At 46.6% G+C, this 27,350-nt stretch overlaps 1 protein-coding gene across 1 annotated transcript in view; it reads right to left on the bottom strand.

The window, feature by feature from the left end:
• Positions 1-27,350, bottom strand: part of LOC146182820 (presequence protease, mitochondrial) — a 187,102-nt gene that overhangs the window by 109,124 nt on the left and 50,628 nt on the right. The window contains exons 16-17 of the mRNA XM_084608927.1: positions 21,385-21,514; positions 13,815-13,935 (exon numbers count right to left, since the gene is read on the bottom strand). Coding sequence (XP_084465053.1) covers positions 13,815-13,935; positions 21,385-21,514 — 251 coding nt within the window. The remainder of the gene's footprint in view (positions 1-13,814; positions 13,936-21,384; positions 21,515-27,350) is intronic.

Here is a 27,350-nt window from a genome sequence, read left to right on the forward strand (position 1 = left end):
GAGCAGCACTACCACCCCTGTATACTTACTCTCTGTAGAGTCTCTTTTGCTTCCTCTCTTTTATTTTTTTTTTTAGTGCTGCAGCGCTACTACCTACATTCTCACAAAAATCCAACATCTACGCCGATTTGATCTTAGACTTTTTCGAGAAACTTCAGGTGTCCACAGAAACAAGTGTGACAGATACTGCGCCTTTGCTTTCCTGTGAACCAATTATCGAACGCTGGTGAACTCTGATGCGTTCAACGGAATGCTGGTTGTGTTCGACTCGGGGCGCGTGAGTGCCGTATGCAGCAGCAACGCTCAAGCTTTCATACAAAGCTTGATTCGTATCCAACGCCATCGCTAACAAAAGCATTACTTTAAGAAGAACGTATCTATGAAGCACATGCAATGTATGGTATGGAAGCATGGCCACCTGATTAACACAGAAAAAAACATGTTTAATAATTGAGACACAGCAAACAAGATCTTGTCAAAACACCCTGCTGCTGCATGATATTCCGTGGTTGAGTTAAACCGTCTGTATTTTCTGTTGTTGTTTTAAGCCATGCCTTCTTTTCTTTCCAAGGTTGGGCCGACACGAGTTCTGAATTAAAATTAGGATAATAATGAGCCAAGTAATTCAATTCAGTTCTTTATCCCAAATGATTAGTGATTTCACCTCAGAATAGATGCCTGTGCTAACATGGCCCCAGAGGTAAATGCTGTTCATAGTTGCTGTTTTGGAGTAAGTAATTCGCCCCCATTATAACTATGATGGAGCAGCTTGTGTAGTGGATGATAGTATGTGACACAAGCTTAAGCACCTACATTACCCAAACCATGCCTGTAGACCTTTGTACGAATTGCAGCGCCGCGCCATCCCCTGGCGGATCCACGCAAAGCATGATGGGAGAACAGAGCGATAACCACCCGAGTTGGCTGCTGGCAAACGTTTTGGAGTGCTGTGCCGCTGCTTTCTGCTGTAATGCATCTTTTCGTGCGCGTTGTTGGTGCTTCCTTGCAAAATGCAGCAAGCACCGGATTGCTTTGTTGGTCAACTGCTAGTCTTTAAGCAAATTTTTCGTGGCTTTTGAAACAAAAGCTTCACTACGCCATGTAAAGTGAAGGTCGCCGTGCGTGGCACACGCCGCTACAGTGGATGCGCCATAACCATGGCAACGAACTGCTCCCGTTCCTGCTGGGACACAAACTCTAGAGAGAAAGCTGCCTGTTAAGCCCATGCATTCGAGTGGTGACCGCATGATTGCCACCATCATCATACAGTTTGATGGTTGCCCGATGACTTTTGCTTGCTAAATGTGGTCAATGAACAAGGTTTCCTGGCAACATAGATCGTTGAAGATGGCAGAGTGCAGTTAACTGACAGCTGCTGTTGAGTAACTCTGTAAACAAATGGCAAAATAGTCGCGCCTGGGGCATCTGAAATGGTATGTTGCATTGCGTATCTATTTCTTGATCTCATATAGAAGTCAAGCTTCTTCTGTGTTGCCTTAAGGCAGCTAGTCCTATGATTGTTACGCGCTTCGCATGCATTTAGTCCGTCGAGCACACGCGCATCTCCTTTGCCTGGCTTATTCTCGATGGCCAGCGCTCCGTACAGCAAACGTCAAAGGTTGACTGCGTGTGTGTTTACTGTTCAGGTTATTTGCCCTGTGTTCTTTCATAAATGACAGTTGAGAATGATGTAAGCACAGCAGCGTGTTCAGTCTAACTGTAACCCATGGCGCTGTACAAGTCCAGTTGTTCCCGTAAGAAATTCGGCGAATAAAAGTGTTGTGTTCACTTGGTGTCATTTGCCTCGGGATGTTTTCGTTCACACGCCTTGCAATCTATAGTCCAGGTATGGCTCTCATTGTGGAAGGAAAAACCTGCTATGAAATTTGCAAATGTAAGTTCAGTGTGGCGCATTTGCTCACACGTGCATGAGACGATATGCCAGATCGTTTTGGAGCTTTGGCCTTGTATACAACACATAAAAGTTCTATCACGATGCATGAGAGCGCGAGCGGCTCTTTGTTACGAACAGCTTGTTATTTTATTTTAAATGCTTTCATCTTGAAACTGCAAGCTGAAGCGACACTCAAGAATAGAACTTTCAAACCAAAACTCAAAAAGCGCCTCCTCTGGAATATGGTTCACAATTGTCCTACATCAACTCCTTATGCCCCAAACAATGTCTAAAAAGTGTTTCAAAATTTGAAAAAACGCGTAAAAATTTTGTAAAGCTACGTAATCTACTGCAGTTTTTAAAACTCCAGTTGAAACTTTGCTCATTCTTTACTTAGCGAGAAAAAACTATGCTGGCCACAGTGATGAGTTTCATAATGGCGGCACTACATGTGGGAACTTTTTTGTATCTCAGCTTTACCCCCCTGCCGCTGGGCTCCAGATGCGCGCGTCGGCGCAGAGATAGCGGAGAGGAGAAGGGTTGCTTCCGCACGGTGCATGCACGCACCGCCAGGGGGAGCTGCAGTGGGCGAACGCCGGAAGTTTTCGTGTCTGCTGATGATCCATGGATTTATTACGCAACCCCCAACAGTACAACACGATGCAAAGGAATAGTGGGCACAATGTAAGTAAAAGAAAACCGCGGAAAGCAGCAGCGCAGCAAGGACGTTGAAATGACAGAGAAAAGTTTGCCTGAGAACCAGCAGAGTCGGAGAGACGTGAGCGTGACGGTGCTCCACTTTCCCAGGGGGCGTTGCGCCGCCGCTCGGTGGCGCGGCGGAATTACTGGAAAAGTCTATTGCTGATGGTGGAAAAAATATATTCAAAGCAAGACCTGTATAAAGACTGAACAAAATAGCATGAGCCCTTCCCTAGTTTCATCTCCAATCTAAACCAGTTTTTATTCCTTTAACCAAGAATTTTAGCTGCACAACATCAGCTGCAATGATTCACATAATCCGCATTCTGCAGGAAAAGAGGACAGCATGTTAATTGAAAGTGTCTTTTTTTTTTTGTTTGTGCCCAAGTACATATTATAAACTAAATTCTTAACGTAATAGATTTTGCTCCAAATTTGTTGTTCCTCTCCACTACTCAGCAGTGCACAACCTACATTCAATTCTAGTTTAAATTCTATTATTCATACACCTTCAGTATGCAATAGGTTTCTGGCCCAGCACAACCAGCTATTAGGCTGATTTTTCTCAATGATGACATTTTTAACAGCCTGCATATAATGCACAGATGTGAACAGGTGATAAAAAAACTCCGCATCGCTGACTTTCGCAGCCACACGACCCATGCTGCGTCAATGCTGTTGTCTCCCTGTCTGCGAGATGTTACTTGCACCCTGACTCAAAAGAAATAAAGAAAAAAGAACTGCTGTGCAGAAGCTACGCGATTTTCATTATCTGTCAACCTAACTCTGGCATGTACTTCCACAACAATGTGCCTAATTGGGAAAGCTGACAAAAGTTTTAAAGAATGTGCTTGAAGAAGCACATCCTTCACTGCAGTAAAAATATAGTCCTTCAATACCGTTTTATGGTCATAAAACTTCTCCGTCAATCTATGGGAGAGCTTGGTGCGCTGCCCAGAGCTGCCGCACGGCGGCACTGGCATCTATTGAGGGGCATGTTTTTGCAGATGGCGGAGCGGGCGGCCAGCTGCGTGAAAAGTGATGTGTTGCGGGGTGCTTTGTAGGGTTTTCACTTCGCAGTGGTTTTATAAACGCTTTGTCGAAATATGCGAATGCGCTTGTTTTCGTAAAGCCATTGCGTTCTGCGAACGATGCTGTAAGCTTGTTGCATGATGGGCTGGCGCTACAGCTCAGGGAACGACGACGAAAAGGTGTCACTTCCTTGTTTCATGTATGGTACCGAACTACGACAGATATGGATACGCGCAGGGTGTCTAGCAAATCATTATTTTCAAAATCCCTGACTTTTCCAGGTTTTCCCTGACTTTTACAGGCTTTCCCTGACTATTCCAGTTCAAACTCCCTGATGAGTGAAGAGGCTCAAAAATGTAGCTGCTGACGATAATTAGCATAGACGAATAATTCCCAACAAAAAACAATTTTTTAATAATCATATTGTGCAATTTACAACAGTGAAAGGCTGTTATTAGTGTTAATGGCCAGTAAAAATGTCAAAAGCTTACTGAGAATTAAAAGCACACTGATGCCAGCCTCAGCTCTTTAAAACTACAACGTATCAAAAAATTGCGAATTTGATAGGTCAAAATTCGGGTGTATATTGGGTGCCTCGTAGGTGCATAATAGTGGCAGTGCACGCAGCCATTAAAGGAAACTGCATCTAAGTTGCTAATTTTCAATCACTGATAAATGCGCAATCAAGTGGAAAACAAAATTAGTTGAAGACTTGCAGTAGCAAAAATTCTTAAATATAGTAGGAAGACGCGAGCCTCGAAAATGGTAAAAAATCTATTTTGAGAAAAACGCGTTTTCGTAACGTTTATCCTTTAGAGCACCTGCACTCAAATTATTAACACACAAAAAGACCAGCGCAAAAAACGGGGACAAAGGAACACGAAACGACAGGACAGCGCCCGTTCTGTCGTTGTGTTCCTTTGTCCCTGTTTTTTGCGCTGGTCTTTTCATGTGCTAAGTATGAACCAACTGACCTAGAAAACTATTTTGATCAAATTATTAACGCTGAATTCGGTCAGGAAGTGCGATAAAATCGGCTTTCAAAATGTCATGACAGCCACAAAATGCCCCCCGAAAAGAGAATATTTCTTCGAAATTGCAGTTGCACTGCAGTTGGCCGATCGCCGCCATCTTGGGCTTGGTTTGAAACTGTTTTCTTTGTTCAGAATTTACGCCATCTCAAAAGGGCTTCACTCATGCGGACTGGGTGCGTGCGCCGGTTTTCCGAAGGCCGTTTATGGTTTCTGATTAGTTCTCACGCGAGTCTCCCATTGGCTGGCATGATCGGCACGTCATTTTTTTTTCCTTTGTTTTGCGTTTGCCACCGTCACTGCCTCTTCGTGCGTATCTGCGTTTTGCTCATGTTTCTCGATGTACCACTTTGTGCAGAGTTTTTCCTTGCAATCGAGATGCCGGGAAACAGCAGATTGTAACCATGCATGCAACAAGCCTTTGGAAGCCGTAAGAAACGGACACGGAGCAAAAACCAGAAGACACCGGCCACAAGCGTGCCGTCGGAACCTGAGTTACAGCCCATGCCAGAATTTTTAGATGTGCAGAAAACATCAACCACGCTGCCCGATGGCGACACCGCTGGTTGAAATTACAGCGCGAATCGCATCCCGGACCACGGTCCACTTCGAGCTGACGCCGTCACCGCATACTACTCTACGGCGGAGCCGGCACTGTGTTGAGTGGTCGGCGCAAAATCTGTTTTGTCAGAGAAGTCAGCGGCCCAACGTGAGTTTCACCTCGCCTTCAGTGCAGAATGCGACGCCAGTACCGAGTTTGCGATTTTGGACATGGAAGTGCCAGCGTGGCCGCGCTCTTTAAAAAAAAAAAGTCTGCATGAATACCACACTCTGTGCGCCACCTTAAAATGCAAATGCACCACAGAATATATTGTGCCATTTTCCCTGACTTGGCGAAATTATTGGTTTCCCTGACATTTCCCCGATATTTCCCAGTGCATGAAATTTCCCTGACAATTCCCGGTTTTCTCGGTTGCTGGACACCCTGACGCGCCATCCACCAAAAAGGAATATTGTGACCTCTGATTTAACTTCCCAAACGTGTGTGTTACTAGGAGATATTTAGGCACTATGGACATTGCGCAGTACGATAAATTCGAAGGGAATGGGAAACTTGTGTCTTTGAAAAGCTCCCAAAATTTATGCCTGTAGCAGTTCCAAAAATGTTACAAGGGCTCCCACGATATTCAACAATGACAAAACCACGTCCTCGTCCATCTCCAAATGGCACCATATTTCATTTCATTATTTCTGATATGCCGTGTACGTTTTTTTCACTCAGGTAAAAATCAATGCCTTGAAAGCGACTGTGCATATTAAATGCCCACCCAGTGGATGCAGAACATTAACAGCATATATTTATTCATTTATATAAGCTCAGAACCCAAAGGAATTGCAGAAGGAAGCGGAGGAAATATACATTGCACAACACAGCACAGAAAAAAAAATATATATACTATGCTTGAAGTAGCATATTATGACAAATAGGAATGGTGAAACAGGCATAAGTAAAACTGACGAGAGGTATTACATACAGCAGCTGGTAATGTGGACAACTCGGCAAAAAATTGACAGAGGGGTCTCCTTACGTGCAGAAATGCAAAAACAATGCGAGTTCCGTGCCATAGTTCGTTATGAGCTCGTTCTGCATTTCGTTGCTCTCCTGGTGTCTACAAATTTACTTTTACTTTACTTGCTTACTTCACATGTACTTCTTATCAATTTTTTTTTTACAACTTCTGCCCTGGCGTAGTGGTGCAGTGGTTATAGCGCTCGACTGCTGTGCCCAAGGTCGTGGTATCAACTGCCGGTCGTGGCGGTCGCTTTTTGATGGAGTTTTCTGAAAAGCAAGGCGGCCATGTGCTGCGTGCGATGTCAGTGTAAGTTAAAGAACCCCAGGTGGTAGAAATTTCCAGAGCCCTCCACTATGGCATCTCTCATAGCCTGAATTGCTTCAAGATGTTAAACCCCATGCGCGCCGCCAATTAGATGAAGGGGGATTCAAATACCGTGACAGAATCAGTTATTATTGTCGTTTCCCCGCGCTTTCTTGAGCACCAAGTACTTTCTTGCTATTGGCGCCGCTGAGTGTGCATTTCTTTGCTGGCGCTTGTCAACTCAATAAAGTGTCTCGTTGTAAAACCATAAGCTCTTTTCCTCCCTTCCATACCTGCCAGCCTGAGGATTTCAAAATTCGTAAAACCTTCGCGACCGGGGGGGTTGTTGTGTTCAACTGAAAACGCCATGAAATGGCATTCTGCACGAATCACACCAAAGTCGCTATCACTGTGTACAAAACTTGTCAGGCTTGGCTGGCTGTCCGTGGCTCGCGTGTATCCTTGGTTCTTTTTCGAAGCGATGTGGATCTTGATGTCGGACTTGCCACCATGTAAAATGTTATCACAGGCACACGTGGTGCAAAATCCAAACTTCTCTCCTTCCTTAGATGGCACAAAGCATGAAAATTCTGACGTGTACGACTTCAAAAATACTTGGAAGTACTGTCGCGGCTTTGAGCCCACCACTGCAACACGAAACCGCTACTGCTAAAACACCTAAGTCGCACTGCATCGGATACAGCCGCAGATCAGACAAAAACAGAGGCCAACGCCCAAGTCGTCCAAACACGTGAACAAAGGTTTGCGGAGGCCGCATGGAGGCCTGACCAGCCAGACTACAGATACTACAGCCACTAGCCAGGCGGAGGCAGCATCGAGTATTGGATATGGATTTGTGTCCCCCCGAGTAGATGGCAGAAGTCACTACGTTTGCAGCTGCTGATGATGATATCACGAATATGTGTTGCCCTCTCGTGACCAAGAAAAGTACCATAATAGTGTTAATAGGTGTCCACACTTATTTTTCGAAAATAAAACATTTTCCGTAAAATTTCACGCCAGATGCGTAAAATCGTAAGACTCGTCAAAATTTGTACATTTTACGAAAAATTCAGAAAAGTTGGCAGGTATGCACTTCCGAACTACATGGGAGTATGTGAATAGATTGTTCATTCTGTATAGGAAGCCCGCTTTTTTATTTTGCGCATGTGCACCGCCGATGACAAAGGTGGCTAAGTTGGGGAAAATAATTTACATTGCTATAGTAAATACCTCGGTACAAAGCTGTAATGTGTATTTAAGCATGCCGAATTTCAAAACAGTGTTATTTGATCGGAATCGGAGAATTTAGCGAAACCGTGTCGTAGCATTTTCAAGTTACAAATCATGCCGTCAAACTGGCAAACTGCCGTCAAACTGGCCAAAATGTACAATAATAAGCTCAAAAGTGAAAACGTTCTCTGCTGTGCAAGTATCGTGAAGTAGAATGCACTGGTCAGCACCTTAATGCCGCACACAACAGCAACGAGTGTGGCATTTTTGCATATTTGCGCGCTACAGCCTGAGACACTTGGTTATCAACCATCCAGTAGCATCCTATGACACCTAGTCGTCAACGTGCAGCAAGATGAAATTACATACTGTGAAACATCTATTGATGTCGGATGACCATATGAGCAAGCCGGGCGAGCAACAAGTTCAATACGAATCCATTGAGTGCTGTCTGCTAACACGGCCTTTGCCTTATTGTGCCCTGCTTTGCGGTCACTCGCATGTTGTAGGTTAATGAACCCACCACACCCTTTGGCAATGTTTCAGTGTGAAACATAACAAATCTCCCAGCAGGAGCTAGACAATCATGGGTAAGGAGCCATCTGCACGTGCCTCTGCCGACAGCACCTTCTTCATACAAGCTTAAACTGTACTACGATTATGCAAGTGCAGCCGATACAGGACCTCAGCTTCAATTTCCCACAAAGTAATACAGTCGAGCCCGCTTATAACGAACCTGAGCGTCACGCGGCGTCCGTTCGTTATATCCCGAAGTTCGTAGTAACTGGACCACAAACTAAAAAAGAGAAGAAAAAAAAGTTGGCGGTCAAAACACGAAATTTATTTCTTAGCAAAAAGTCTGTGATGCTCGTCTGTTTCTGCAGTGCAGATGCGATGAGGGCGGTCTCCAGTTTATTTAAAGCACTAGCGTGCTCTTCGCCGAGTCCCTTGGCATAGACAAGTTGTCTGAGGCCCTCTATATAGCCCATTGCTACAGATGTGCTTACGGGTGCTGGCTCAGATGTTTCATCTTCATCTGATTCTTCCGCGTCGCTCTCGGTCCACACTTCAGAAACGATGCCTTCATCCGTGCACGGTTCCGCAATATCCGCGTCTTCATCCGCAGAAATAAAATCCTGCCAACCAATGCCAGGGCCTCCCATGTCGGAGTCGACGACGCGCTGCCACAAATCGCCGCCGGAATCATCATCGGAGGCATCAGGCCCGACGTCCGGTACTGCGTCGACGAAGCCGGCCTTGCGGAAACAGTTTCGCACGCAAGCGGTCGTCACCTCCGCCCAGGCCGCCTTCACCATCTCAAGGGCTGAATACAATGAAACTCGGAGCGGCAAGTTAGCGGCCGGACGGTCAACGGCGATGAGCAAGCACTGCACAATGCGGCGCCTATACGATGCCTTAAAGGAGCGTATTATGCCCAAATCAAGAGGCTGCACTTTAGAAGTGGTATTGGGCGGCAGGAAAAGTACAGTCACTGCAGTCAGAGACGTTTGCACGTGGTGCGCTAAGCAATTGTCGAGCAACAGCAGCACGCGCCTGCTTTGCCTCTGCATGTCGCGGTCAAACTCGCCCAGCCACTCTGCGAATAAATCCCATGTCATCCAGGACTTAGTATTGTGCCTGTAGCGCACGGGTACATGGTTCCGAAAGCAACGTGGCTTCTTGGATTTTCCGATTACAAACGGCATGCGCCGGTCGCTGCCATTCATATTAGGGCACAGAAGAACTGTAACGCGCACTTTACTGTGTTTACCGCCAGCGCATGACTCCCCTTTCATGGAGTGCATCTTGTCTGGAAGCATCTGATAAAATAATGCAGTTTCATCTGCATTATACACATCCTGCTCCGCGTAGCTTGCAATAATGGCTCGGTTTGTTGCAAGCCAATTGGCAACGTCCTGGTCACTTACCGAACGCGCCTCACCGACAATCGATTTAAAAACTATCCCATGCCACACTTTGAACCGATGTAGCCAGCCATTGCCTGGGCAGAAGTCGGGAAAATCTAGTAGGAATGCGAAGTCTTCGGCTTTGCCCAGCATCATTGGTCAACTTATCGGAATGTTGCGAGCCCGTGCGTCGACGAACCACTTCAGCAGCGCATCCTCTACGTCCGCATAGGTGGCCTTCCGCAGGCGCTTTCTGTCCGCTGTGTTGGCGTCGGAGCTGGCGATCTTTTCTTTATTCTTCAGAATTGTCGAGATGGTTGATTTCGACACGTTGTACTTCTTCACCAGCTCGCAATTTTTAGCACCTTGAGACAGTTCCGTCACAATTGCTCGCTTCGTTGCCATGTCCAGCGCTTTTCGTTTCGTGACCGCTGGAGGCAGGCAATTCCCGTCCGCCATCCCGAATTATACGACTCAGGCCCGACAGACGAAGCGCTCACACCACACACACGAAAATGACAACAAAGCGCCGCAACTGACGGAGCACGTGCACACGTGCGACAATCACGCGAGGCAAGCGCCTAAGGAATGGAACGGAACGGAACGGACACACAGCGGGGCATGGTATGCAGCGGGGAGACCAATGAGAGGCATCCCTGAGCGTCAGTGCTGCCACCTGTTGGCTCCTACCGTAGTTGCTTTCAACCGCCCATGGCCTCCGAGATTACCTCCGCAAATCTCGGAGGCCACGAACCGTCACCGCCATACTGAATGTAGCGGCGCGCGCCGCTGCGCATTCAGTCTGCCCGTGCAAACAGTACAACCGCTAGCGTATGGAGAGGCCTGCCTCCTGGCGCCCCGCGCCCCTGGCACGGCCGCTCAATGGAACAGCCAGGAAACGAAACGACGAAACTTCGAAGACTATGCCGGCGGCCGGCGCCGTGGAGACAGGCGAAGACGAGGGAATGGCGAGAGGAGAGGGGAGTGGAGTTGCGAGGAGGGGCGGCGAGAGGAGAGGGGAGTGGAGTTGCGAGGAGGGGCGGCAACGTGGCCTTGGAGGCCACACCACGCGCCAACACTCGTAGGCAGCGCGTGTCGGCGAGCAAAGGGTAGCTCGCTTGCGAGGAGGATTGCGAAAACAGACCAAAAGGGATGGGAGCCCATCGTTATCTCGTATCGGGGCGCCGGGTTTACGCCATCCATTCGCTGTAACCGATCGGCAGCGCTCATGGACGTTCGTTATACGTGCGATCTTGTGCCATTGAAGTAATGTATATTTTGGCGGTCGCTCCGGTCTCGTTTGTTATAAGCGAAAGTTTGTCTTAAGTGGGGCCGTTATAAGTGGGCTCGACTGTAAATACGGGACAAAACAGCAGAAGCGGGAAAGCAAGAATTTCAAGTGCAAACACACCATATGCCGGCGGAACGGCTGGCCGTTCACAGCCCCACAATTGGCAGTGGTGCCTCTCGCGGCTGCTTTTGTCAGCAAACCAAACTTCGGTGGGAGTTTCATGACTATTCGCAGTATTGAAGGACTCTGGTAAAAGCTCGGTAATTCTAACTTCATAAAACTGAGGAAAAAAAAGTTAAAATTACAGTCAAACCTCGATATAACGAACATGCATATAACGAATTATTGAATATAGCGAACTCTTCCGAAATATTTTTGTCAAACGCATGTATTTTTGCCTTCCCATAGCGAACGCGGTTTGGCATAAAACAGATATTACAAACTTCGCGGCACCAAGCACTACCTCACTTTAATAGCAGGAGGCAGGCTTCGTTGCACTACATGTGTGGTATGCGGCGCAACAAACGTTCAGGATTACCTCGCAGGCGCTGACAGCGCCACAGATGCCACGACGGCATTGGAAGTTGACAGCCGAAGAAATTTATGGCCTCCGAGATTACCCCCGCGCGCCTGTTTGTGCGCACGGAGGTGATCTCGGAGGCCATAAGAAATCGTTTGCATCTCACAATCGCCGACAGCGCCGCTTCAGCAGCGGCGGCAGCGGCACGATCGAATGTTTTTTGCCTTTTTGCATGGAGGAAGGAAACAACTTGCTCTTTTGGTTTTTGCGCCATTCACGTTTTTTGGTTTTAGTGTTAGCAGCGGCGTGGCCGTCATAGCGTTCGGCGGAGGCTACGTCGGTCGTCGTGTCGAGTGTGGTGCGCGGGTGTGCATAGTGCTGTGATGGCAGTGAACGTGAAAAAAAGAGCAGAACTGACGTTAAAGACCAAGCTCAAGATAAAGGCAGTTTACAAGAGGAGACTGATTGACACTCTTCTCGTGAATCTTCTTATGAAGCAGGACTTGATCGACTTGCTGGGAGCATTAAAGCAGCATGGGACAGCGTGAAAGGCGAAACGATTGCCAACTGCTTTCGGCACGCAGCTTTTGTTCCAGCAGAGGTCCGCGCATCAAGTGACAATGGGGACGAAGCAGAAGCGGAGCTCCGCGAGCTCGATGAGGTGAGATGCCCGCAACGATGACTGTAGAGGACTTTGTAGGCGGCGACGACATCGCGGCAACCACGGCTGTACTGACGGACGCCGAAATCGCTGTGGAAGTTTCTGAACATCCCGCAGACGAAGCTCAGGCTGACCGTGCAAATGACGAGAACATTCCGACTTCACAAGAAGCGCTTGCTGCATTGGATTTACTGCGCCGCCACTACAGTGCTATTGAGAGCAGTGGGTTTGCCCTTGTTGAGCGTTTGCAAACTGTGGAACAGGGCATGATACGAAACGCGATCAACACAAAAAAGCAGGCCGCGATAACGCAGTTCTTTGCACGTAAATAAACGGACGTGACCCAAGAAGGCACCCTCCGAGTTGTTGTGCCTTCTCTGATTGAATTTTGCTGCTCTTGCATAGATTTTCTACGAAATTTTATATTACAAATTATGGATAGAGCGAACTATTTTTCGATTTTTTAACTGTTCGTTATAACGAGGTTTCACTGTATTCATAGTCCAAACTATCAAACAGCCTCGAAAAAAACTGACCAGAATCCCTTGCATTACTACAAACTTATGTGGCGAAAAATTGGGTAATGGTCACTTGCCTTCTAGATAAGAATAGCACGATAATTATTTTTTACATTCCCATTAATGCTTATTGCATGCACGCTGTCAGGAGGATCAAAGCAGAACTGCTTGAAAATGACCTCCGTAGCATCCTTCACGGTGCGACGCGGCAGTGGTGGTGCCCCCATCACAAGCACCCTGCATCCCGAGTGAGGCTTCATTGCATGACACGCCCAATGGAATTTGATGAGCGGACATTTTCGGAGCAGTGAAAAAAAATCAAGTACATGGAAACACAAGAAATATTCATCCGAGACTCCATTCAACTGCGATCAGCTGGCTGATGCACAGCTGATAGCCGCCATCACTGCAGGCTGGAGCGAACGGTGCGGAGCTCATAAAGCCAAAACTAAGTAGTCTGCTTATTATCAGAGACAAGGCCGTCTGTGTCTGTCAAACTTGCTGCTGCACGCATATCAGAGGTGCATTGGCAACTCCGTAGCAAGCAGTTCAGGTTTGAGGAGGAAGTGCTATTTTGATCATTGCTTACTAAGTAAACTGTACCAGCACACGGCCCGAGCAGTGCAAGATCCATTGCACCCATCCGACGCCCCAGCCTTACCTGGACGCTGGCTGTGACCACGCCGTCAGTAATGCTTATCTGTTCTTTTCGAATTAATGGTGGTCAAATTAACGAGAATTTAGTTGCCTGTTTCAAGTCATGTGGAACAGACGGCAGGCAGCCACCACCGCGGCCGCAGCCATCAAGCCCTACCCTCCAGTGCTGCCGGCTGCTGCGCCAGTTTGGATTTGCCCATTCATCCATGATTTCACATAGTTTTATCTTTGCTCCCCATTTCTGAAACGTGCAGTCAGTGCAACCTCGTCACTAAGCTGCCCTATCACAGGGATGTCTTTTGGTCCATGTGCCGGGCAGCAGGCCGCCCAGATGCAGCGGTGCACAAATTCTAATTATCCACGGTGGACCCGACTCACGTTCAAATGAATGGGCCTTTTTATAGAAATAGATTTATGTGGAGCTTGGCCAAACCGAGCAGTGGAGTGCGAATTATCCGAAAATTTGAATTCATTTTGCACGCCACCTACAGTACCTGCTCAAAACGGCCAAGCTCTGTTGGATGGGGTGAGATGTGGACTGAAGTATGAAGGCCCCCCGTCTTCAATTCAGCCGCCTGAGAGAATTGCCGGTAGTCCCGGTCCTGGGTGCCCATCCTGAAAGAAGGGACACAAAGCAGCCATGAGAAAAAGAAAGGCACACAATGGGCACAACCAGCATACCTTCTCCAAGAAATCCTTATCTCCCTGCACTTTTCCTGCTTACCTGTACTTATTTCCTCCTTTTCCTTCTTATCCACTAGTATTTATATATACAGGGTGTTACGATTCGCCACCGTTATGTCCGATAACCCACACAGTCACAGTGCAGCACCAGTCAAAGCAGCGAGTATTTCGGCCATTTCAGCGCTGTGCAATCGGCCGCCCAACTCTTCCTCCCGCGAGCGTGCTCCGACGTGTTACAACTACACGTGCCTTAATATGTGTGCGCACGTGCGTGTGCAAACGCTGGCCAAGCCCGGCGCTCAAGGGAGAAAGCGTCGTCCTCGCTCGTCAACAGCAGGTGAAGGAGTTTTTGTCGCGTCACCGTGACTGAGTCATCAGAGCTTGCTCTGACATGAATTCTTTTCCCTTTCCCTTTGAACTGACGAGCGTATAAAAAGCAGCGGCTGATTCCGCTGCGAGAGAGACTTCAGAGACGTCGCAGAGACGACACCAGACACCTGCTTTGTGAGCGTGTCAGTTTTCTCTCGGGGCCTGTTTCTCTGCCCGTTCCTACATGATGTTGTATTAAACATCGTTTTTGTTAGTCGACGCCTCGTCTTTGCCGGGACCACTGAGGCCTTCCGCTGAGCCATGGAGCCGCCAGGCCAAAACTACTGATGGGGCTTTGAGTCAGATCTAACAAGGGAAACACCCAACAATGCCAGCACAACTTATTTTTTTTTACACCTGAGACTTCATATGGCAGATAGTATGTGCTAACAAAATGAACACAAGTGCATTTGCAATAAAGCAGGAGAATGTACACTATTCAATGTCAGATATTCTTTTACAGCTTCCATGTCTCTAATTAACAATTTATCTGTATGTTAATATAAATTGACCTCATTACTGCTCTCCTGACACAGGCCTTTAAAGTGATGAATGCTGTCTCATAAATTTTAAGGACCCAAGGGCCACCTTGCTTGCAGGAGCTTTACTGCAACTCCAAGACCTTGACATCAGCAGTTTACAAGTTCCAGAAAGAATTAGGCTGACATAGACTGCCTGCACTAAGAGCGCATCAACCCACCTCCAAGAAATGACTCTGACAACACTGCCTGCCAGAGCCATAAAGGAACCCTAGGGCTCTAATAGCACAGGGAACCCTATAGTTATCTCATTATGGAGTTATCTCATTGAATACCTCAAAGAAAAGCACACTTTGCAACGGACAGTTTTCAAAGGACTGTTTTCACTGTGTCTGCAAATGACATCCTCATAAAAAAAACTACGAATCCCAATATCGATTTCGTTCCAGTTCGGTGTTGGTTTTTTTTTCTGAAATTGAAGCATACTCAGTGTCAGTCTTTTCTATCTCAGGAAACAAATATGGCAGCTTATTTTTAGCTGTGCACATGACAAAAGATAGCATAGATAACTGCAAATGCACATCTGAGTGCCCTGCACATGTTGCTAGTAAGCAAAACAGCAAAAGAAACAGACACAACAGACAACTGTTTTCAGTAGTTCTTGACAGTGTGTCAGAGCTTGAAACATGAGAGCACGCAAAAAACTGTCCCACTCAGCATGCAATACAACAGCATTTTTTTTTTCCTTCATTGGAATACACACAGAAGAGCCACAGCTCCAATCTGTAGCCACACACAATCAGACTGCAGAGCAATCATATGCAGAATGGGTACTGTTAGTGGCTCAGACAAGGCAAATACAGCAATTTGTGAAAGAAAAATGAATTCAACAAACTCGCCTGCCACTGATGGCAGCAAGCGAAACCGCAAAGTGGTAGTGGCATGCACCCCTTAAAGGGGCGATGACAGGGTCGGTTGATGTATTGCCGTTTTGTACTTTTGTGAATAATATACAGGTCTGTGATTCTACATGCAAAATTTTAGTGCCTAGTGCGCGGCGCATATTACAAAAAAAAACGATAGAAATTGAAATCGAGAAGCTCCTCCCACCGAGAGCGACCGCCATTTTGAAATGCTAGCGCGACGTCACAGAGGATACGCAGCGGAGCGTCATCTGCAATGCAGGCTGCAATATCAAATGACACGTCTCTCTCTGTTTTATGGATGATTGACCCAGTAGTCGTCCTTCATGCAGATGTGCTCGATGAAGAAGATAAGTTATCGCCGTAAAGCAATGTAGAGAAAGCATGTTTTCTTCAGCATAAGGCACGGTCGTAGTCAGTGAACTGCACAGTTAGGTTTCATAGCTTTACATTGGCAACGACGCCGGCACGACCAACGGTCGCCTATCAGCGTAGTGTCGAGTTTTTGGCCCAGCGACGCCGACGAAACTTATCAGCAGACGGTCGCTCAATCTTTTTTGGTCGAATTGCAATCGGAGGCCGAGCGAGAACTTGACACCCAATGAGTTAACAGCTTGAACGGCTGCGCTTGTCTGTAGCTTACCTGTGTTAGAAAAAGGAAAACAAGTGGCTACACTTTATACGTTCCCCTTCCCATCAGCAATGACCTTGGCCAGAAATGTTAGTCGGCGTCGAATTAACGCTTCTAGGTATACAAACACGCTGGGGGCACAGTCGTAATCCACGAATTAGCGCATTCCTGCGGGAGTTTAGGGCTCACGCACTAAATACTAAATGATGTATATTTACTGCATTTATGTCGAAGCACTCACGAGACGTCATTTTGCTCGAGAGTCGGTCGCAGTCGCGCGCGAAGCTACGGTATAGCTACGGGGGAGGCGAGACTCGGAGAAGGCAGCAGATGGGAGGCTCTTGTTCACTGCAGGCAGTGAAGCGCATTCAAATCACGTTGGGGTTTGCAATGACAGGACTGAAGCGATGGTGGCGGCGGATGCTTTCGTGCACTGGCCATGGCCAGACTGAACATAGTTTTGCAATAAAAAATGCTTTACCAGCCAAAAATAATTAGGTTTGACTAACACGCGCATATAACAGCAAGTCAAAGGGTACCGCTTCGTTCGAAAGTTTTGTCTGCTTCTCTAATGTCGCAAGTTATGCTCTCACATCAACGCATGCTTGTTTGGGATTTCCTCTTAGTTTGGAGCGTAAGAGCAATGGGAAATAGCTTAGCAATCAGCAACACTTCGCTAACCCCTCCCCCTTTCGCTGCGCACACAGCGGAAGGAAACGTTAGCATGCGCCTTTTTATATGCAGGAGCGTTTTGTTGCTAAACAAGCTAACTCTCATGATGTAAGAATAATATGCTTCTGATTGCACGCTTAAATAATGCATCCTGAGGCCACTGATTTCGGCCTCCTCGACAATCTCTAGACAAAGCCCAAAACAAGTCCGAGGATCACTAATGTCGCATATTATAGTGAAGGCTTGTCAAAGAATAAAGAATAAAGTCGAACCCGGATATATGGAATTTTGGTTATATCGAACTCACGGAATATCCCCTTGAAAACCCATGTAAAAGTATAGGAAAGCCGCGCCATATATCGAACTCAATTTCACCGGTCGTTCGATATATCGAACTTTGCACCCCGCACTGGAAAGTGTGCCTTCCCCAAAGACGATCGCATCACCCTTGGCTGTTTGCCGTGTGACATTTTCAAGCCACACGCGGAAGAAATGAAAAAGGGCAGTTCGGCGACGGCTGGTCTAGGGCAGCGCCGCGGCCATTCCCCAAAGGCACGCATCTGTGGTTATGGTTTCCCGCGTGCCAACACGTGACATTTGCAAGCCATGTGCGGGAATGAGCCAGAGAGAGCCAACCGGTGGGAACGAGAGGGGAAAAACGCAATAGAGCGAAGCGCAAGGGTGTGCCCATTCTTTTGCCAAACTATCTCTCTCTCCTTTTTCTCTCCCGGCATTCGTTTTCAGTAGCACGCGCTACGCATGCGCCAAGCCAGCTCAGCCCATTTTCAGACAGAACGTCAGACGCTTTCTCCAGCGTGTGTTGCGAACCCTCTGCGCGCGGCGGCTTGCGTGGCTATGGCATCTGCGGACGTTAAGAAGCGGCAAATCTCTCTACCTCTCTCCTTTATTTATTTATTTTTTTTTTTTCCGAGAGTCGTCCATTCTTATTCGTTGTGCTATACGCGCGGCATAGCATAAAATAAGGCGGCTGCGAACGTTAAGAAGCGGCAGGGTTTTTCTCTCTTTTTTTTTTTCTTTTTTGAGGGAGCCGTTTATCCTTGCAAGTATAAATCAACGAAAGCACACTGTCAGCTGTGATCATGACACCAGCTTTTAGCATTTTTCTCTTCAAACAGCATTTGCAGCTATTACGCTTTCCAATGATTTTATGGCAGTGCACTACGCCCGCCCCAAGCGCGGCGTGATAAATCGAACCAGCTTGTGCAATCAAGCCATCAAAGGCACTCTGCCAAGTTCGCTCCCTGCCCACCGCAAGAGCTATCAAAAGATAAACACGCTGCAACGTTGTCGCTGTGCAGCCCCCCCCCCCCATCTTGGAACGCTGTCAAGAAATTAGCTGTAGATGAGACGACCGAAATGGAGTGGCACGTGTTATCGACATACAAGCGAAAACGCTAGCGATTTCTGCCGCGGCGACACAGAAACCTTGTTTTGAGCTGCTGCGGTCGCTCGAGCAGCGAGAGGGACGTAGTTCCAACAAGTTGGAAATTTTTCACTCTGTCGCTGCCACTTGTCGCTGAGATCGTTCAATCACTTGCATGTAAGCGACCTGGCCTCAACGCTTTTTTTCCCCAAATTCTCGGGTGAAAAAGTGGAAGGTGGGTTCATTATGCGAGTGGGCTGATTACACAATAAATACGGTATCGTTTTTTCACATCGTAAGTGCCGTCACAAACCGATTTCTGTATATTGAACTATCAATATATCGAACTATTTCGCGATCCCCTTCGAGTTCGATATATCCGGGTTCGACTGTAATACAGGCTGACATAGGCAACCATTCAGAACAAACCAGCAGCAAATGGAATGCTTGCTTATGCACTTCATAACTGAATATCAAGTTTGACCAAAAGCTTTTGCTTATTTTTACTTGATACATTCAAATATGGAGTCCACCACTTTGATTCGCTCAAGCAGTGCTACTAAACTGGAGTTCACATCAACGGGCACGACATTTCAGCTCTCTATCTTGTACATATCCTTTGTGATCCTATGCCTGTACTGATAAATTCCTGAGCACTGGTCAGTAGTGCCTTCTCACAGAACAGAGAGCACTAAAGCATAGCCTTTCATCTTTCAGCTTCTTTATGTCACTGCCTCCTGCCAGTAGCTCCTCATGTTTTGTAGCTTAAAGCTACACTAAGCAGGTCAGAGCCGAGTTTCGCATGAGTGTGTGCCGCCCGTTATGCGCATGCGCGAGAGCCGCGTGACGTCACGAGAGGTACCGGTGCATCGCCTCCTCACCACAGCCGGTATGCGCTCCTCGCCGCCGCCGCCGGTGTGCACTGCCCTCCGGCGTGTGACCTTTAGCCAGAGCCATGTTTACGACAGTTGCACCGCGCGCTACTGCGCATGCTTTAAGCTATGTAAATCCAGGCATAGCAGAGCTAAGCCACTGCCAATTTTTTTTTTTTTGAGCGATGCTGAGGCTTCACTTTTCACATCTTGGCGACAGACCCAGTGTGGCTTTCCAACATCCTTGAGAAGGTTTCTAGTAAATAGCACCTTTGGCACACCACCATATCATGCTTTAAGCGTGCTTTTGTCCGACATAGGCCTGGCCCGCTTGTCATCGACAGAGGATTACAGGTGAAGTATCTGCTTGTTCTGACAACAAAAGCATTAGAACTAATGTAGTTACTTCCCCCCCACAAGTTTCCCAACAGCTTGTGGTAGTTTGTGCTATCTGCTTCGCTTACTCCTCTCACTTCTCTCTCCACTGGCGGTTCAAAAGGCTGGGAGGAAACTAAGCATTACGCACAGTGCATTTTTTTACAATTATTTCTATTAATCACTTGTGCCTTGTATGAAATTTACTTGAGAACAAATATTCATTACGCTGCCCGCTTCCCTGGCTTTCAAAATTAGTAGCCCAGTACAAGATGCATTCCAGTACCTCTGTTACCAGTGCGTTGCCATTGTTCCAGTGTTCAGTTAAAATCGACAGTAAAACAGAGTGGCTACCAGTGTGGAGCAGTTTTGGAGCAACATTGTGTTTTGGAGCAGGGAAAGCAGCTTGCAGCAAAATGGAGCCAATAGAGTACCACTTCCACCCCTGCCAATTTCATTGAAAAGCAATGAAGTGAGGGCCCCCCAGAAACGCAAAGCGGCACAGCAAAGTGATGCTGATGCTTGACATACCATAGCATCCATGTCCCAAAACACCCAGCACAATAAACCATTCTGCAGAGTGGCTTGCAGACTACCGAAGCACGTGCCTGCAGAATTGAAGAAACGCTTCACTGCAATTCAGCCATGGATACCAGTTTCAAAGTAACATGCTCTCAGTGTGTTGTCAAGGTATGGCTGGGCTGGAGGCAGGGCACGCTCTCACTGCTTCTCTGCAAGCTGGTAAGGCAGCAAGGCAGCATGTGGCGAAGGCAATGAAATCGAAGCATTCTGCCCCTCGTACAAAGCATGTCGCGCGATGCAACCATTTTTTCTCCGTGCCCTCAGCGAGTTGACTGAGCTCTACACTAGCCTGCACCGTTTCTCTTAATGACGTGCCATGGGTAAAGGGTGTGGTTACCAGTACCTAATTGTTTTAAGTACTGTCGCAGAAAAACCACCATCAGAAAGAAGTATGGCCCACCTATCTGAGGGACGTAAGGCATTTTGGGCAAGCAGCAGGTAGAACACACCTAGTGCTGGTGCATGGGGCTCCATGCATCAAAAAGAACAGTTACCGTATTTGCATGATTGTATGTCAATCTGCTTTTCAGTTTTGAAAATCAGAAGAAAGGGGGAGAGGGGGGGGGGGGGGGGGGCGAACTTACGATCAAAACCAAGCATGGCACTGTTTCCCGACTATTCGATTTCGGGGGGCGAACTTACATTCAAGTCGACTTACAATCGTGTAAATACAGTATGCGTATGCAAATCGGCTCGAATTCGAATTTCATGTTACTTGCATCCATTATTTCATAACAATCTCGGGGGCTTGTTCATGCTGCTGAATCCAAAACTACATGCCCTTTCATGTCTATTCCAGACGTCAAATTGTGGCTACTGTAAGCACAGGTGCTGACTGCAACCACATTCAAAAGCACAAGCATGGCAACTATAGCTCGAAAAAGTAAACAACCATGACTTCAGCACACCACCTGCAAACAAGAACTTGCTAAATAATTCAATGCTAAATATCCACCTTGCACAGCAATATACCAGTAAAGCATTGCAGCTTAAAGTTTTGTTAAGAAACGCACGTTTCATCTACCCAGATTAAATGCTAATTATCCATGCAGGTTCACTAGAAAGGCGCAGTAAAAGAGTGAAAGGTACACACTTCGTGGCCACTTCGCAGAATAGTGGAACCATGCGCTTCAGTTCGTGGGGCAAGTGCGATGTGTTGAGAACAGCTCGGAAGTAGGTCACACCATTGGTGGCCTGCTCTGTGGTTTGCACTTTCACGCCACCTGCACAAACAAGAACAATTAGTCCTCCAGCTCACAATACAGTTGAACCTCGATATAACGAAGTCCTATTTGCAGCTAAAAATTTTGTTAAATCGCAAATTTCGTTACGTCGAAGTTCCCATGTTTTAGCTGCCCAAATAAAGTAACAGGTTAGTGGAACACTGCTAGTAGATGGAAGCTTTTAAATTACGAATTCAGGAAATAAGCAAGAAATTCTAGTAATAATAGCGCTAACAAGGGTACTGAATGTTTTGTATATCAGGACCATAATGAGTGACAGCAAACGGAAGCAAACGCATCATATTTTTTTCATGTGAGTAAAGAGCTAGTGCATCGCCCATGCCAGCGCAGCTACCTTTGCAGGGCAATCTTTTGTTCAGGCTTCACCTACGTGTCTGTGCTGTATTTACACTCGCAATGAACGTGCCTCCAACTTTTGACACCAGCTTAAAAAAAAAAAAGTGCTAGTGGTTCGTGCGTCCCTCCCTTATGTGCCATCTGCCATCGCTGTCCAGTGTATTTCTTGACAAGGTGCCAAGGTTTCCTGCACAGAGAACTTCATGGTGCACATTAGCTCCAGTGGTGGGGTAAGGGGGGAGGGGGGTGAACTTGGCACAGTGCCAGCGGCTTTGACAGGAGTGCAGGGGGGGTCGGCTAGTTGCTCAGTGCCTTCCTTTTATCACCCAGAGATTGGGGTGGGCGCTGTCCTCTGCCACAAAATATCACTGGAACGTAGCGTGTGTAGCTCTTGAAGCGAACGATGCTAAAAGAAGCCCACGGCATGATCACAGCTGACCACATGCTTTCTTTGACGACTGATGGAAGGAAGGATGGACAACTGTTGCAAAAAAAAAAAATAACAAGTATACTTCTTCCCACATATTGAACCCTCCCCTCAAACTGATATCGATGTAGGGCAAATGCAAAATGCGGTGTGTCCCGGCTAAAGTTTTAGTTCTCATCCCATTGTCAGAATGGCTGCTAATACAGTCGAACCCCGATACTATAACCAACTCGACGGGGACTTTGATATATCGATACTAATTCGATATACAGAAATCGACTTGTGATGGCACTTACGATGCGAAAAAACGATACCGTATTTGTCGCGTAATCAACCCACTCCCATAATGAACCCACCCTTCACTTTTGCACCCGAGAATTTAAAAACAAACAAAAAAAGCGTTAAGGCCAGCTCGCTCATATGCAAGCGATTGAGCGATCTCAGCGACGAGCGGCAGCGACAGAGCGAAAAATTTCCAACTTGGAACTGCGTCCCTCTCACAGCTCGAGCCACCGTGGCAGCTCAAAACAAGGTTTCTACGTCGCCGCAACAGAAATCGCGACCGTTTTCGCTTGCATGTCGATGGCGCGCGCCACTCGGTTTCGGTCATCTCATCCACAGCCATGGAGGAATGAAAGAACTTAGGAGAGGCCCTGACGTCATTTTTTTGAAGCCGCAGCGGCCGCGCCGCGACCGGATGCTGCAACGTCTCTCCTCCTCCTTTACCCTCCGCATTTTCTTTCTCCGCGACGCTCACATACCTAGGGCCCTTAGCAACGCTGTTGCTAGCGGCCTGAGTTTTCATAGCAACAGCGTCGCCGTTGCAAATGGACCGACTTGGCTAACCCTAAATTTTGACGTCACTTCCGCCACACTTTCTCCAATGCATTGGGAATGGCAAGGGCCTCTCCTAAGTTGTTTCCTTCCTCCATGTCCACAGCTCACTTCTTGGCAGCGTGCCAAGATGCTGCGCAGCGATAACGTCACAGCGTGTTTATCTTTTGATAGCTCCTGTGGTAGTAGGGAGAGAACTTGGCAGAGTGCCTGTGATGGCTTGATTGCACAAGCCTGGTTCAATTTATCCCGCCGCGCTTGGGGCAGCTGTAGTCCACTGCCACAAAATCATTGGAAAGCGTGATAGCTAAATGCCGTTTGAAGCAAAAAATGCTAAAAGCCAGTGTCATGATCGCAGCTGACCGCATGCTTTCGTTGATTCATGCATGCAAGGATAAACGACTCCCGCAAAAAAAAGAAAAAAAAAATGCCGCTTCTTAACGTGCGCAGCTGCCATATCTTACGCTACGCCGCGCGTACAGCACAATGATAAGAATGGACGTCTCCCGCAAAAATAAATAATAATAATAATAAAACTGCCGCTTCTTAACGTGCGCAGCCGCCATATCTTACGCTACGCCGCGCGTACAGCACAACGATAAGAATGAGTCTCTCGCAAAAAAAAATTAAAAAAAAAATGCTGCTTCTTAACGTCTGCAGGCGCGATAGCACGTCAGCCGCCGCACACAGAGGTTTCGCAACACACGCTGGAGAAAGCGTCCGACGTTCTGTCTGAAAACGGGCTGAGCTGGCTTGGCGCATGCGTAGAGCGTGCTACTGCGAACGAAAGCCGAGAAAGAGAAAGGAGAGAGTTAGCTCAGCAAAAGAATGGGCACACCCTTGCGCTCCGCTCTATCGCATTTTTCCCCTCTCGTTCCCACCGGTTGTCTGTGGTTCGTTCGCGCACATGGCTTGCAAACTTCACATGCTGGCATGTGGGAAACGATAACCGCAGATGGGCGCGCCATGGGGGAATGGGTGCAGCAGCGCTGCCCTAGACCAGCTGTCGCCTAACTGTCCCCTCTCATTCCTTCCGCGAGCGTGGCTTGAAAACGTCAGGCAGCAAACAGCCGAGGGTGATGCGATCGTCTTTGGAGAAGCACACTTTCCAGTGCGTGGTGCAGAGTTCGATATATCGAACGACCGGTGAAATTGAGTTCGATATATGACGCGGCTTTCTTATACTTTTACATGAAATTTTCAAGGGGATATTCCGTGAGTTCAATAACCAAAATTCGATATATCCGGGTTCAACTGTACATGCATGCGATGCTCAAAGACTTCATTAAATCGAAAGTTCGGCATGAAATTACTTCATTAAATCATGAAAAATATACATGGTTTCCAATAGGGCAGAGATTGGGAAATAAAAAAAATGGGTTACATTGCAGATTTCATAACAATGAAGTTCATTATATCAAAGTTCGACAATACCACAATGAAAAACAGTCAAGACCATGCAAATTCTTAGTATGGCCTTCGAATAAGCACACCCTGCTTCTTGAGCCACTGCTTTCAGCTTCACATCAAACACTTCAAACAACGTTTAACACTTTCCTGTCCGCGCCTATTCCCATCGATAGCCCGTTATCGACGGTTTCACGATTTGAATATTCCCGCTTTCAAAGCGCTCCTTGACAAGTGGCGGTATTCAGTGGGAAATAGAGAAACTGCTTTTTCAATTTCGCTTTCGGTTTTATTTTTCTCACCGCGTTGCGGCCGTTCTTATAGTTTCAGAGTGAGGTGACCGGAGCTCCTTGCTTGCAAAATGGCGTCGACGTCGCGCATACTGATGCATCTGAGTGCTCATCTGTGGATGCTACCAGCACAGTGATGATTCTGAAGACGACTTCAGCTCTTCAGATTTCAGCACCGACAGCGAAACTGCGTCAAACCGACCAGGAACTTCAACGGCCATGCCACGGTAAGCTTAGTTTTCTTTTTCGAAAAGTTCCGCTTTTGCTGCGCGCTGATGGGTAGAAATTAGTGTGTTCTTAAAGTCATAAATGTTATCTGCAGGGTCTCAACGTCATTCGGGCGGGACTACCTGCCGCTGACAGTGCAGAGTTGTGTTTTCGGCAAAGAGAGCCAGGGGTCTACCTCGGCGTTGCGTGCCGGAGTTCCACTTCGCCCTTCGCACGGTGGCACGATCGTCACTAGGTGTAACATTTTCTTAACTTCATTACTATTGTATCTAAACAGTTAAAATTTACTACATTGTTAGACCGGTCCCTGACCTACAAAATGTATATTTAACATTTTTTCTTAATATTTTTTTGTGAAGAAATTTTGATGTTTTTGTGCGTTTTTTATTTTTCACTACACTTTTTTTGTGACTGTTTTCATTTTTTGGCGATTCTTGAAGAAAGACATTCATGTCGCCTACTTCCATTGTAAAGAGAATTTCCTCCTCTACAATTTGATACCAAACACTTTTATACCACGCAAGTTTTTGGTAAAAAAAATGATTAATGACACCACCCAAAAACCACTACTTTTCCCGCAGACAGGAAAGTGTTAAGAAAACTTTAAAGTAAGAAGAAAAGGTAAACTGGAATGCCTTGCAGTATAAGTGCCCCATCTGAGCCCACAGCAGATGGTATCATCACTGCTGTACTATGTCCAAATCTGTACTGCCACTTAACCTAAATGTTATGCATGACCTCTCTAATGCTCGTCAAAGTTTCAATCCATGTTCCACAATATTCTAATTTCGAATATTATCCACATTTCTTCAACAGCTAAAATGCTTACAATTAAATAAAAATTGTTCACTAACTCCTGAAATAAAAATGCTCATGCATCCCCGAGACAATCACAGCCAACGCTGAACACATCTTAAATGCATGCAATGCATCTTTCCACTTCATTTCATTTATTAGTCCTTTAAATATGGAGTGATAGGTTCCACAAATAATGCGCTCACAGGTGAAAACAAGGTCATCCGCGTTTCTTTTTTTATGCAATTTATCGTTCCATCGTCCTGTCTTCTCACTTGTGAGGGCCTTCTTTTGCACCATCACTGTATCATTATGAACCAACTGGCCCAACAACGTATCCTACTGTCCTTTACAGGCCTTGAGGCAATAAATGAAAGGGAGGGAGGGCGGGTGCTTTCAAGTTGGGTGATGGCAGAACAGCAAGCAAAGACACGAAAGAAAAAAGTAACACAGTAGCATACGACTTGAACTCAGTAATAAAAGACAATGCAAAAGCAATCCTTCGAAATGCATTATAAGACACAGCTGACACTTCAACAACGCAATACAGTTTTCACAAATGGGTCTATCGGGGTTATGAACAGTGACTAGCCGGTCATTGACCATATTATCAAGCAGGCTATTTCAAAGGGTTACGGCATCATAAAAAAAAGGAGACGCTTATAGCAGAGGTGGGTGTGATTGTGGCTTAAACAGGATCACATTCTTAAGGGTGGCTTGAGTAAAGACTGAGCTACACGTGAGCGAAAATGAGAGCGACGCGACGGCGCAGCGAAAACGATCCCGTTCGCTCTGTCGCCTTCTGGTGAAGATACATGCATGCAACAGCGCGAACCGATGGCAACGCGAAATGGCGACGACGCTCTACATTGCTCGCATAGTACACCACAAAACTATTTGCAAATGCAACAGCAGTCATACCAATTGCAAGAATTGAAGTGTTTTACGACAACATGCAAAACAAAATGCATTCACAACACACCGAATTGAGTATGAAGCGCTTAACATGTGTTAACTTGCGCTATATAAGCGGTCACGTGACCTTTTGTCTTTTTGGTTGCGATTAGACGTTCGCTGAATCCTTGGCCATTCACGATTGTTCGAACAAAGCAAGAAATTTACTAATTTTTTTAGAATTTTTTTTTCACCGAGATTTGTTCTTTTCTGAATAGCTAGATGAGCAGCTTAGGAATTACAACTTAGAGATAGTTGTAATTTTGTTTTTGGAATTAATATGTTGCTTCACTGCTGATTTTGCTTGGGCCTTTTAATTTGGCTGTTTTTCTTCTGTGAGCAAAGAAAAAAAACACCTCTGCTGCAGAAGACAAATTCGTTCCATAATTGATTAGCATGCACTCAAGCATTGAAAAAATTTCTAAATTACTGCCATTTGTTTTTGTTTTATTTTGTTTCAGTTCTTCAGCGGCATTATTAAATTAATCAGGAAAACCCCGGGATTCGAGATGCTTGCTCACCGCCGAAGAATTGGCGCGTTTGA

The sequence above is a fragment of the Amblyomma maculatum genome, chromosome 7 (genome assembly GCF_055883805.1).
Source record: "Amblyomma maculatum isolate TAMU_Amacu chromosome 7, ASM5588380v1, whole genome shotgun sequence".
Lineage (NCBI taxonomy): Eukaryota > Metazoa > Arthropoda > Arachnida > Ixodida > Ixodidae > Amblyomma > Amblyomma maculatum.